Source organism: Haliotis rufescens, unplaced genomic scaffold (assembly GCF_023055435.1).
Source record: "Haliotis rufescens isolate VD_foot unplaced genomic scaffold, xgHalRufe1.0.p SCAF_1, whole genome shotgun sequence".
In the NCBI taxonomy this organism is placed as follows: Eukaryota; Metazoa; Mollusca; class Gastropoda; order Lepetellida; family Haliotidae; genus Haliotis; species Haliotis rufescens.
In genome coordinates, this window is record NW_025963779.1 from 74,633,777 (window position 1) to 74,648,532 (window position 14,756).

Here is a 14,756-nt window from a genome sequence, read left to right on the forward strand (position 1 = left end):
AAACCCATCAAGTTTTGCTTTTATCTTGGATTCAATCTGGTACTGTGTCAGCCTGGTTTTCTGATCTTATGAATATAGAGGTCTGTGTTGAACACATTCACCTTGATTTGGTCACGTTGTTATACGTTAGTCAGTGTCATGTGGACCATTTTATCAAATAAATGTTTGTCGACTATGTGAATATGATTATTTTTAATGTAGAATGAGCTATGAGAATGGCGATATTGTTTATAACACACACACGCAAGCACGCATGCACGCACATGCACCCACCCACACATGCACACACTCGGAGGTAGTCAGTAGTAAACTAGATCGACGCATGCAAGTAAGTAAGTCTTACTTAAACAGGGATCTTTTCACCATCATTTTAATAGAGCGAAAGAAAAGGCTGAACAGTAGTATGGGTAATGATTATTAAATACAATAGACTTTCCTCTTGGTGTAGGACTACAGAACGTGATAGACATGAAGATGACCAGTCATCCTCTTGTTTCCTCCTGGTGTGGGACTGCAGAACGTGATAGACATGCAGATGACCGGTCATCACCTTGTTTCCTCCTGGTGTAGGACTGCAGAACTTGATAGACACGCAGATGACCGGTCATCCCCTTGTTTCCTCCTGGTGTAGGACTGCAGAACGTGATAGACATGCAGATGACCGGTCATCACCTTGTTTCCTCTTGGTGTGGGACTGCAGAACGTGATAGACATGCAGATGACCGGTCATCACCTTGTTTCCTCCTGGTGTAGGACAACAGAACTTGATAGACATGCAGATGACAAGATATCCCCTTGTTTCCTCCTGATGTAGGACAACAGAACGTGATAGACATGAAGATGACCGGTCATCACCTTGTTTCCTCCTGGTGTAGGACAACAGAACTTGATAGACATGCAGATGACAAGATATCCCCTTGTTTCCTCCTGATGTAGGACAACAGAACGTGATAGACATGAAGATGACCAGTCATCACCCGGTTTCCTCCTGGTGTAGGACTACAGAACGTGATAGACATGAAGATGACCGGTCATCACCTTGTTTCCTCCTGATGTAGGACAACAGAACTTGATAGACATGAAGATGACCGGTCATCACCTTGTTTCCTCCTGGTGTAGGACTGCAGAACGTGATAGACATGCAGATGACCGGTCATCACCTTGTTTCCTCCTGGTGTAGGACTGCAGAACGTGATAGACATGCAGATGACCGGTCATCACCTTGTTTCCTCCTGATGTAGGACAACAGAACTTGATAGACATGAAGATGACCGGTCATCACCTTGTTTCCTCCTGGTGTAGGACTGCAGAACGTGATAGACATGAAGATGACAAGATATCCCCTTGTTTCCTCCTGGTGTAGGACTGCAGAACGTGATAGACATGCAGATGACCGGTCATCACCTTGTTTCCTCCTGATGTAGGACAACAGAACTTGATAGAGATGAAGATGACCGGTCATCACCTTGTTTCCTCCTGGTGTAGGACTACAGAACTTTATAGATATGCAGATGACCGGTAATCCCCTTCTTGATCTCGGGCATAATTTGCTTGTCCTCCAGTTTCCATAGCCCACAGTTTTCTAGGCTGGAGAGATTCGCACGGAGGACATCCCTCTCGAAGATGTAGTCGAAGTGATTCATCAAGATATGGCCACCTAGAAGGCAGGAAAGATTGTTTAATAATAAGCTCTATAAATAATCGAGTCTGGACCAGACGACAAGTTTCATAGCATATCAGGACACATCGAATGGTCGTCCGCTTTGCATTTGGCTTACACGATGTTTAAGCCCCATTTAATGTAAAACAGTTAATGTTCAAATAATGATTAGCATGACATAAATGCAGAATTTAACATCAACCTACCGTCATGTAAGAAAGGTTGCAATTAGTTTCAGTTTCATAGCATATCAGGACACATCGAACGGTTGTATGCTTTGCATTTGGCTTACACGATGGAATCAATGTGATGTTGGTTGGTTGGTTGGTTGGTTGGTTGGTTTCTTGTTTAACGCCGCACTCTGCAATATTCCACCTATAGGACGGCGGTTTGTAAATAATCGAGTCTGGTCCAGACAATCCAGTGATTAATATCACGAGCATCGATCCACGCAATTGGGATCGATGACGTGCATCAACCAAGTCAGCCACCCGATCCCGTTAGTCGACAAGCATAGTCGCCTTTTACGGCAATTATGGGTTGCTGAAGACCTATTCTAACCCGGATCTTGACGGGTCAGAAGGCAGCATTGATGAAAAACAGTAGATCGATGACTTACATGAATCCTTCAGTATGTCTTAATATATGTTGTTTTTACGCCCATCGGTAAAAATCCATAACAATTTGTTCTCACCTGATTTCGTGACACGCACCAGTTCCTCGAATGCCTTGATGGGCAGTGTACTGAATATTTCGGAGCTGAGACCGACCACTGTTACTATAGTGTATGTTTCTGCAAAAAACAAAGACACATGCAGGTGATATCTGGTTATGGAAGGGCATTGGGGCCTTCGTTCTGGTGGCTCTGAAATCACAAAATGATTGTCTGTTTTGAAACAACCATGTCATGCCACGGACAAATGTATGGCCAAGTCTCGATATTTGGGTGTTTGTTTGTTGTTCTAAAAATTATCATACACATACTAAGCAAGAATCAGGTGACAGATTGTTCTCAAAACTTACATGAATGTGATTTGAAACATGTCTTAATTTTCAGACATTGGCGATATTGTGTTTGATACTTTAACGATGGGAAACATGTTATATTTATCATGTTAACAAATATTCTATCACAAACGTCAAAGGCAAATTCATCGGTAGTCTCCTTATATCAGGTATATCTGCGTTATTCACGTCTACATCAACTGACACTACCTTCACAAAGAGACATCTATTCTATCCCATATCTCTGTTAACCTCGGCTGTCCGTGCTACCAGTATATGTTGTCTACTTCTTGTCTTACAACCGTGTCTAATGCAACCGTTCCTACTCTCACCATCAGAAATATCCAGGGTGTTGTCAGCAAGAATGTCACATATGTATCGCTCATACAAGGTTTTTTTCCTAGCCTGTTCAAGCATCCCGACAGACGGTTCCAGACCATCAATGTGCAGGAATCCGTGTTTCCGCATCTGGGACATAAACGAACTCTATAATTTTATCTTGTCAGCATGCCACAGTTCAGGTTTAATCAGCACATAAAATGACAAGGACTAAGATTGGGGCGAAACTGTTTTCTTCTTCTTTCTCATATGCCGATATGGTCCGACTTTTCATAAACTGACGGGGGGCGGTCGGGTAGCCTAGTGGTTAAAGCGTTCGCTCGTCACGCCGAGGACCCGGGTTCGATTCCCTTCATTGGTACAATGTGTGAAGCCCATTTGTGGTGTTCCCCGCCGTGATATTGCTGGAATATTGCTAAAAGCGGCGTAAAAACATACTCACTCACACACTCACTCATAAACTGACGGCCAAACAATAGTTGTGAATCACTCTTGTATAAAAACCACAACATGTAGATGCATGAAGTAAAAAGATTGAAAAGATCATAATCTCAACGAAATCGGGGAAATGACAGTCATAAAACATCCAATACTGACATGACAGTTGCCCGAATTGAGGTGGAGTAGCACAAACAAGCCTTCAACGTACTGGACAAAAAGCACTCATATCTAAAATCGCTTAAGTTCAATGACACATCACATTAATAGCGTGTATGACCACCCCCAGCTACAAGACAAGGAAAAAGTCTCGGGCGTAGAGAAAAAGTCAGTCGTCTGATGACGTCACGTGGGATACGTCGCCATTATGTTTGGATTGCCTGGATCAGTTCTTGTCAGTTGACTGGAGGATGTGGTCGCAGTCGAACACGACGATCCATGACATCCCATATGTGTTCGATGGGTGACATGTCTTGTTGGCTGCAACGAAGTTCTGTGCGATTCGGGTTGTATGGAGTCTGGCGTTGCCATGCTGATAAAGCACACCACGTAGCAGATGTTGTAGAAATGGTAGGACGAAGAAATCTGACGAAGAATGTCATCCGTGTAACGCTGAGTTGTAAAATCTCCGTTAACGATGACCATTGGTGTTCTCTCCTGCCCCAAAATTCCTCCCATCAGCTGTGAACAGACAGAACCGGCTTTCATCAGGGAAGACGACGTCTCTACCAACGACGTACAGTATGGGCCCACATCAATCTCTGACGACGATGTTGCGCTGTCTATAACGGTGCTCTGTAAGGTCTGTAAGCCCGTGAGCCCTAGAGTCGCCTGGCCACTGTCTGTCGACTAACCATATCCACTTAGGCATTCGTCGCTGATGACGCCAATGTCAGGGATCGATTCCGGAGATACAAAGTACCGGTCTTCATTGGGCATAGTTACCCTGGGCCTGTCTGTTCTTGGCCTGTCTGATGTCTGCCCGATCTGTCTGTAACGTTGCATCAGGTTTGTTACGACAACACGAGAACAACCAAAAGTTCTATCAATGTGGGCATGGGTGGCTCCCATCTGTATCGTACCCAGGGCCCGCTCGCGTTGTCCGGGTGTCAGTCGTGGTATTTTTGTGGTGTCATTTTATGAGTGTGAGTGTCTGACATGACGTCCGTATTATTTATTTACCCTTATTGCAGGTATAGTTTCAGCCGCCCAAGCGGCATATGTTTTTTGCTTTTTTTGCAATTCCTAAAAAAAAAACCCACCGTGTCGTGTTTGGCTGGTGTATTTTGCGTTGATTTAGTTTCTTTTGGCCGTCAGTTTAGTAAGAAACAAGACATTGGCTCCCACATCAGACAACATATACTGATCATATGGATGTATTTACATTTGCCAGTTTGCTCTTATGCATAATAAAGCCAAGAGGATCATGAATGAGTGAGTGGGTTGGGTTTAACGCCGCTTTTAACAGTATTCCCGTTATATCACGGCGTGTATGCTTAATGTGGGAGGAAAACCTGAGGGATGCAGGTCTCAGACGTTTACCACTTCGGGGCTAGAAAAACCTAGAAACATAATCGGGGAGAAACCGGGATTCGAACCCACAATCATAGGTTTGTGGCGTGCCCAAGGGACGCAACTCTGCACAGCGAATCGCGGCGCCTTCGACGACTGGGCCACCCGTGCCCCAAAGAGAATCATGAGACTCAAATAGCTCACCTACGTGCTACTGGAATTGTTACTGTAGATCAGCGATGCCTTGCAATGATAACCGTAAAAACGCAAAACAAACATGCCGGATGGCCGACAAGTAAGTTGTGGGTGTCAAATTAAATTGTTTGGTTCGTCATGTCACATAAACCAAGGGGCCTGTTATGAGACTGTGACCAAACAAATTCCCTTCATCCACCGAGAACCGCCTCCGTGGTCTAGTGATAGAGCGTCCGCCCGGAGAAGGGGGTTCGGGGTTCGATCCCCGGCCGCGTCATACCAAAAGATGTTAAAGGATGGTATTGTTGCTACCCTGTCTGGCGCTCGGCATAAAGGGGCTAAAACAAGTACTGGTCGGCTCGGAGTCAGTATACTGTGTCTGAGTGGGGTATTCATGTTAAACTGCAGCATGGTATCTCAGTGGGCTAGCACTATAAATCGGCATTAGTCCGGACTAGTACAAGCAGCCACACACACACACACACACACACACACACACACACACACACACACACACACACACACACGTGCATACACGTCGCTTTATAAGTGCAATAATCTTGGACGCGACGTTGAACCCCATTTCACCTGCATCAACAGAGGTCTTTACATTCATGTAACTCCTTCCACAACAGGTCGCATTTTACCTCGTGAGAGGCCAATCCAGTTCCTGCAGCTACATCCAAGATCTTGACAGTCTGTCGGTTGCGGGTATACAGAGCCGCTAGACTCTCTCCCATCCATTTCGGCAAGTTGTTGCCAATTATACCCTGCATCTGAACAAATATATGAGTTAACAAAACATAATGTGATCACAGTGAAAACCACAAATACAATCATGTTTGATATGGGAAAATGGAAAGATACATTTGAAGTCTCGTATATATATCACTCTGTGCCTTGACAAACCGTTTTTAAGGATATCATGCACAATGGAGTGGTGATCTATAAATATATGTTGTCTTTGTTACGGAACACTCCGCTGTACCTTATACGGCCTCCTGTACCATTTGAGTGCCTCCTTGAGCCATTGACAAGCCCTGGTTATATTGTGTCCGCCCTACACACAGCATTGAAGTTCGTACTTGTACCCAACACTTACTCCGTTCGTGCTTGGTGTTCTGCGATGTTCTCAATGACTGACTGACTGAGTATGGTTTTACGCCGCTTTTAGCAATATTCCAGCAATATCACGGCGGGGGACACCAGAAATGGGCTTCACACACTGTACCCATGTCGGGAATCGAACCCGGGTCTTCCGCGTGACGAGCGAACGCTTTAACCACTAGGCTACCCGACCGACCCTGTTCTCAATGAACTTACAGAGCTAGTATTTTAATATTATTGTATGTCAACTGTACCTTGTCGTATTTCTCAGCTATGGTGTCAAACCTCTTGATAATAGCAGCATTATCAAGACCCTTCTCTACCAGGTATTGAAAGCATCTTCTTCCCTCAGCCTCTTCCTCTTCAGTAAAGCGTGTATTCTCCATCCCAGATATCTGCGCCTGGCAATATACCCACATTTACAAAGACGAACACCATGTACGTTATCAGAACGCTGGTTGGTCAGATCAGGTGTAATATATTGTTGTCATATGTATTTTAGTAACCTTATATTCTACAACATCAGGCATTATTATCTCATTAATTTGTATTCATGGTCACAGCTTTTATATATACTGCAATGTCATAATCATGTAGTTACTTCCATCCGTTCTGAAGCATCATTAGATTATCCTTGCCATCTGTTGCGTGCCGTGAGAGTCGACAAACTTGGATCCAGTGTTCAGGTTTGGTGAAATTGTTGATTTCGTGCCATTGGACCCCGCCTGGCCCAGACTTGATTATCCACAGGCCATCGTCATACCGCTAGAATATTGATGTTTGCAGCGTAAAAAAACAAACCCAAAAAGAAAAAAAAACTTCATATGGGGATCGGATGGTCAGACTCTGTGACTAGGCTTATTGCTCAGCACCTTATCAACTGGCATTGTTCATGCTTTCAATCACAAGTTTGTCTGACCCAGATTGGAATAGCGGGAGATATTGATGGAGTATTGCAGACTGCCGCGTTAATCGACCTTCACACATTCCTTCACTTAGCTAACAAAGTTGTCATTTGCGGTGTTATGATGTCACTTCCGGTCAAGACTAACTAGTGACTGAAAGCATGACCAACAATCCGTGACACTTGGTTAAGGTGACGTGCCATCAGCCAAGTCACAGAGTCTGACCATTCTATCCCCATGTTTCAGGATGACGTCTTTCTTGATTGTTTTGTTGGTTTACGCCACAGTCATCAATGTCCAATCTCATATAACGGTACCTATAAACGATCGGTATATGTGTCACACAGTATTTTTGGTACCTGTAGACAACAATCGGTATATATGTCACACAGTGTTGTGGGTAGCTGTCTTACAACAATCGGTATATGTGTCACACAGTGTTGTGGATACCTGTCTCACAACAATCGGTATATGTGTCACAGTATTGTGGATACCTGTCTCACAACAATCGGTATGTGTCACACAGTATTGTGGGTACCTATCTCACATCAATCGGTATATGTGTCACAACGTTCTGCATACCTACCTCACAACAATCGGTATATGTGTAACACAGTATTGTTGGTACCTATCTCACAACACTCGGTATATGTGTCACACAGTTTTGTGGGTACCTGTCTCACAACAATCGGTATATGTGTCACAACATTCTGCATACCTACCTTACAACAATCGGTATATGTGTAACACAGTATTGTGGGTACCTATCTCACAACACTCGGTATATGTGTCACACAGTTTTGTGGGTACCTGTCTCACAACAATCGGTATATGTGTCACAACGTTCTGCATACCTACCTCACAACAATCGGTATATGTGTAACACAGTATTGTGGGTACCTATCTCACAACACTCGGTATATGTGTCACACAGTATTGTGGGTACCTGTCTCACAACAATCGGTATATGTGTCACAGTATTGTGGATACCTGTCTCACAACAATCGGTATGTGTCACACAGTATTGTGGGTACCTATCTCACATCAATCGGTATATGTGTCACAACGTTCTGCATACCTACCTCACAACAATCGGTATATGTGTAACACAGTATTGTTGGTACCTATCTCACAACACTCGGTATATGTGTCACACAGTTTTCTGGGCACCTGTCTCACAACAATCGGTATATGTGTCACAACGTTCTGCATACCTACCTCACAACAATCGGTATATGTGTAACACAGTATTGTTGGTACCTATCTCACAACACTCGGTATATGTGTCACACAATTTTGTGGGTACCTGTCTCACAACAATCGGTATATGTGTCACAACGTTCTGCATACCTACCTCACAACAATCGGTATATGTGTAACACTGTATTGTGGGTACCTATCTCACAACACTCGGTATATGTGTCACACAGTTTTGTGGGTACCTGTCTCACAACACTCGGTATATGTGTCACACAGTTTTGTGGGTACCTGTCTCACAACAATCGGTATATGTGTCACAACGTTCTCCATACCTACCTCACAACAATCGGTATATGTGTCACACAGTATTGTGGGTACCTATCTCACAACACTCGGTATATGTGTCGCACAGTTTCATGGGTACCTGTCTCACAACAATCGGTATATGTGTCACAGTATTGTGGATACCTGTCTCACAACAATCGGTATGTGTCACACAGTATTGTGGGTACCTATCTCACATCAATCGGTATATGTGTCACAACGTTCTGCATACCTACCTCACAACAATCGGTATATGTGTAACACAGTATTGTGGGTACCTATCTCACAACACTCGGTATATGTGTCACACAGTATTGTGGGTACCTGTCTCACAACAATCGGTATATGTGTCACAGTATTGTGGATACCTGTCTCACAACAATCGGTATGTGTCACACAGTATTGTGGGTACCTATCTCACATCAATCGGTATATGTGTCACAACGTTCTGCATACCTACCTCACAACAATCGGTATATGTGTAACACAGTATTGTTGGTACCTATCTCACAACACTCGGTATATGTGTCACACAGTTTTGTGGGTACCTGTCTCACAACAATCGGTATATGTGTCACAACGTTCTGCATACCTACCTCACAACAATCGGTATATGTGTAACACAGTATTGTTGGTACCTATCTCACAACACTCGGTATATGTGTCACACAGTTTTGTGGGTACCTGTCTCACAACAATCGGTATATGTGTCACAACGTTCTGCATACCTACCTCACAACAATCGGTATATGTGTAACACTGTATTGTGGGTACCTGTCTCACAACAATCGGTATATGTGTCACAACGTTCTGCATACCTACCTCACAACACTCGGTATATGTGTCACACAGTTTTGTGGGTACCTGTCTCACAACACTCGGTATATGTGTCACACAGTTTTGTGGGTGCCTGTCTCACAACAATCGGTATATGTGTCACAACGTTCTGCATACCTACCTCACAACAATCGGTATATGTGTAACACAGTATTGTTGGTACCTATCTCACAACACTCGGTATATGTGTCACACAGTTTTGTGGGTACCTGTCTCACAACAATCGGTATATGTGTCACAACGTTCTGCATACCTACCTCACAACAATCGGTATATGTGTAACACTGTATTGTGGGTACCTGTCTCACAACAATCGGTATATGTGTCACAACGTTCTGCATACCTACCTCACAACACTCGGTATATGTGTCACACAGTTTTGTGGGTACCTGTCTCACAACACTCGGTATATGTGTCACACAGTTTTGTGGGTGCCTGTCTCACAACAATCGGTATATGTGTCACAACGTTCTCCATACCTACCTCACAACACTCGGTATATGTGTCACACTGTATTGCGGGTACCTGTCTCACAACAATCGGTATATGTGTCACACTGTATTGCGGGTACCTGTCTGACAACAATCGGTATATGTGTCACACTGTATTGTGGGTACCTGTCTCACAACAATCGGTATGTGTGTCACAGTATTGCGGGTACCTGTCTCACAACAATCGGTATATGTGTCACACTGTATTGCGGGTACCTGTCTCACAACAATCGGTATATGTGTCACACTGTATTGCGGGTACCTGTTTCACAACACTCGGTATATGTGTCACACAGTTTTGTGGGTACCTGTCTCACAACAATCGGTATATGTGTCACAACGTTCTCCATACCTACCTCACAACACTCGGTATATGTGTCACACTGTATTGCGGGTACCTGTCTCACAACACTCGGTATATGTGTCACACTGTATTGCGGGTACCTGTCTCTCAAGAATCGGTATATGTGTCACACTGTATTGCGGGTACCTGTCTGACAACAATCGGTATATGTGTCACACTGTATTGCAGGTACCTGTCTCACAACAATCGGTATGTGTGTCACAGTATTGCGGGTACCTGTCTCACAACAATCGGTATATGTGTCACACTGTATTGCGGGTACCTGTTTCACAACACTCGGTATATGTGTCACACTGTATTGCGGGTACCTGTCTCACAACAATCGGTATGTGTGTCACAGTATTGCGGGTACCTGTCTCACAACAATCGGTATATGTGTCACACTGTATTGCGGGTACCTGTCTCACAACAATCGGTATGTGTGTCTCAGTATTGCGGGTACCTGTCTCACAACACTCGGTATATGTGTCACACTGTATTGCGGGTACCTGTCTCACAACAATCGGTATATGTGTCACACTGTATTGCGGGTACCTGTCTGACAACAATCGGTATATGTGTCACACTGTATTGCAGGTACCTGTCTCACAACACTCGGTATGTGTGTCACAGTATTGCGGGTACCTGTCTCACAACAATCGGTATGTGTGTCACAGTATTGCGGGTACCTGTCTCACAACAATCGGTATATGTGTCACACTGTATTGCGGGTACCTGTCTCACAACAATCGGTATGTGTGTCTCAGTATTGCGGGTACCTGTCTCACAACACTCGGTATATGTGTCACACTGTATTGCGGGTACCTGTCTCACAACAATCGGTATATGTGTCACACTGTATTGCGGGTACCTGTCTGACAACAATCGGTATATGTGTCACACTGTATTGCAGGTACCTGTCTCACAACAATCGGTATGTGTGTCACAGTATTGCGGGTACCTGTCTCACAACAATCGGTATATGTGTCACACTGTATTGCGGGTACATGTCTCACAACACTCGGTATATGTGTCACACAGTTTTGTGGGTACCTGTCTCACAACAATCGGTATATGTGTCACAACGTTCTCCATACCTACCTCACAACAATCGGTATATGTGTCTCAGTATTGCGGGTACCTGTCTCACAACACTCGGTATATGTGTCACACTGTATTGCGGGGACCTGTCTCACAACAATCGGTATATGTGTCACACTGTATTGCGGGTACCTGTCTGACAACAATCGGTATATGTGTCACACTGTATTGCAGGTACCTGTCTCACAACAATCGGTATGTGTGTCACAGTATTGCGGGTACCTGTTTCACAACACTCGGTATATGTGTCACACTGTATTGCGGGTACATGTCTCACAATACTCGGTATATGTGTCACACAGTGTTGTGGGTACCTGTCTCACAATAATCGGTATATGTGTCACACATTGTGTGGGTACCTGTCTCACAACACTCGGTATATGTGTCACACAGTTTTGTGGGTACCTGTCTCACAACAATCGGTATATGTGTCACAACGTTCTCCATACCTACCTCACAACAATCGGTATATGTGTCTCAGTATTGCGGGTACCTGTCTCACAACACTCGGTATATGTGTCACACTGTATTGCGGGGACCTGTCTCACAACAATCGGTATATGTGTCACACTGTATTGCGGGTACCTGTCTGACAACAATCGGTATATGTGTCACACTGTATTGCAGGTACCTGTCTCACAACAATCGGTATGTGTGTCACAGTATTGCGGGTACCTGTTTCACAACACTCGGTATATGTGTCACACTGTATTGCGGGTACATGTCTCACAATACTCGGTATATGTGTCACACAGTGTTGTGGGTACCTGTCTCACAATAATCGGTATATGTGTCACACATTGTGTGGGTACCTGTCTCACAACACTCGGTATATGTGTCACACTGTATTGCGGGTACCTGTCTCACAACAATCGGTATGTGTGTCACAGTATTGCGGGTACCTGTCTCACAACACTCGGTATATGTGTCACACTGTATTGCGGGTACCTGTCTCACAACAATCGGTATATGTGTCACACAGTGTTGTGGGTAGCTGTCTCACAACAATCGGTATATGTGTCACACTGTATTGTGGGTACTTGTCTCACAACAATTGGTATATGTGTCACACTGTATTGCGGGTACCTGTCTCACTACAATCGGTATATTTGTTACAACGTTCTGCATACCTATCTCACAACAATCGATATATGTATAACACAACATAGTGCATACCTATGATGAGATATGGGTGATATATATACACACACCCTGATAAATAATATGAACGCAAGGCTTACATTTGAGTGTGTGTGCCAGGTAAATAACACTTGACGCAAAAATGCCCTATAACCGCTTTCAATACCCTCATTTACTACTGAATTCGAAAGGGGGCAGTGGGGTAGCTTGGTGCTTGAAGCGTTCACTCGTCACGCCGATGACCCGGGTACGATTCCCCACATAGGTACAATGTGTGAAGCCAATTTCTGGTGTCCCCCGCCATGATATTGGTGGAATATTGCTAAAAGCAGCGTAAAACCATACTCTCTCACTACTACCGAAAGACATTGTATCATTCACTGACAATACTGACATTGAACCATGGTGTTTGGGCCGCTTGTTTTCTACCTGGCAGTGAAATCCCTGATCATGAAACCCTCAACGAACGTTGGGTACCTGGTCGTCACCCCTACCCGACTCCTACCTGGCTGTGAAATCCCTGATCATGAACACCCCAACGAACGCTGGGTAGCTTGTCGTCACCCCTACCCGACTCCTACCTGGCTGTGAAATCCCTGATCATGAACACCCCAACGAACGTTGGGTACCTGGTCGTCACCCCTACCCGACTCCTACCTGACTGTGAAATCCCTGATCATGAACACCCCAACGAACGCTAGGTAGCTGGTATTTGGTCCTGTTTTGGAATGAAAGGTAGCCTCAACTGTCTGCGTTCATACCAGACAGTGTGAAGTGTTGTGCAACCAGAATGAACTGCTGGGAAGGTTATAAGGTTAATTGTTTAAACAGCAAAAAGCTCCGGGACGGTCCACACCAGTGTAGGGGTGGAAGGCATGCACAGGCTGTTGGTTCAGTATTACCTTGGTTATCACGAACTTTAATAAACAGTCTCTTCATGCAACAGTAAAGAAATCTATCATTTGAAAGCAGCTCAAAGAAGCTCCGGAGGCTGGCAATATATTCCCTTGTGAATCACTGGATCACCCCTAAACTGAATGTATTACACGGTGACTGCGTAGGAAGTGAAGCGTGGTAAACAGCATTTGAATAGCAATGCCGACCTAGTGCGAAAAAATTAGTAAACGTAGCACAACCTGCCTATACGTGTGCTGACCTGAACACTGCACTAGGTCGCTTGTTCGTTATTATTTTTATATTTACATTAATTTTTTATATGACATCACTTTGGTTGAAACAGTGCTAGAAGCTAGAATACAGTTCCCGATGGACTTATACACATATGGTATTCAGTGGTAGTAGGCAGACCTATATTGTAACATATCACGATGATAACAAATGCACGAGTCATCGTATCGTCATAGCGACTGATCTTGGACAACCACTTTTGCTATTGTATGAAGGACGATTCACACGATTTCCAAGGGGTAGTAATCTTGCAAGTGTGTGCGTGAATTTTCAGGGGGTTATATGTTCGGTTATCTGAATTTAGCAAACATTTTGTTACATTAAAACTGTTATTCTAATTTTCAGTGAAAACATGTTGTATTTTTTTTACTTCATTTTCAAATTTTGTGAGTAGGTAAAACAAAAATTCCATTGAGAGATGACAATAAAACCACCATAACTGTGTATCAAAATCTACCTGAACCATTGTGCTATCCTATATAGAAAACAAAATGAAAATATATTACATGGGGCCTGAGATATTGTATACAATGTTACCCCATCCCCCCAATTGTGACGAAGATTGCTTATTGAGATATGGTGGTAGATTATGTTAATGTAATTGATGAGTGGGATCATTGCCACATTGCTTAAAAACACCAAAATAGTAAAATCATAAAGAAAAATGATGTTTCTCTATAACTTTCAATGGAATTTCAAGATGGCCGCCATGTCGACCTGTTTCCAAAGTCAAGATCTAACATATTTCTTCAACATGGTCATGTATGGTCACATGAAAGCTTTTTACATTGTCTTTTCAGTGATGTACGTTATTCACTGACTCCTGTGGTAAATTGATCCCTAACAATAAAACAAATGATATATTAAAAGCTATTTTCTCCACCAACCAGATGGAGACGCCAACCAGATTTCAATTAAAATGGACATAGTTTCTCTCAAAATTGTAGATATACTGCACGTTTGTCCGAGCA

General features: G+C 43.8%; 1 protein-coding gene across 1 annotated transcript; it reads right to left on the minus strand.

Moving 5' to 3' along the window:
* Positions 1 to 445: 445 nt before the first annotated feature.
* On the minus strand, positions 446 to 13,169 carry LOC124146794 (methyltransferase-like protein 27). Its single transcript, XM_048400868.1, has 6 exons — positions 13,103 to 13,169; positions 6,511 to 6,657; positions 5,797 to 5,925; positions 2,998 to 3,133; positions 2,355 to 2,453; positions 446 to 1,657 (listed from the first exon to the last, which is right to left on the minus strand). Exons 2-6 carry the CDS (start codon positions 6,640 to 6,642, stop codon positions 1,488 to 1,490), a joined length of 666 nt encoding a protein of 221 aa, XP_048256825.1. The 5' UTR covers positions 6,643 to 6,657; positions 13,103 to 13,169; the 3' UTR covers positions 446 to 1,487.
* Positions 13,170 to 14,756: the final 1,587 nt, after the last annotated feature.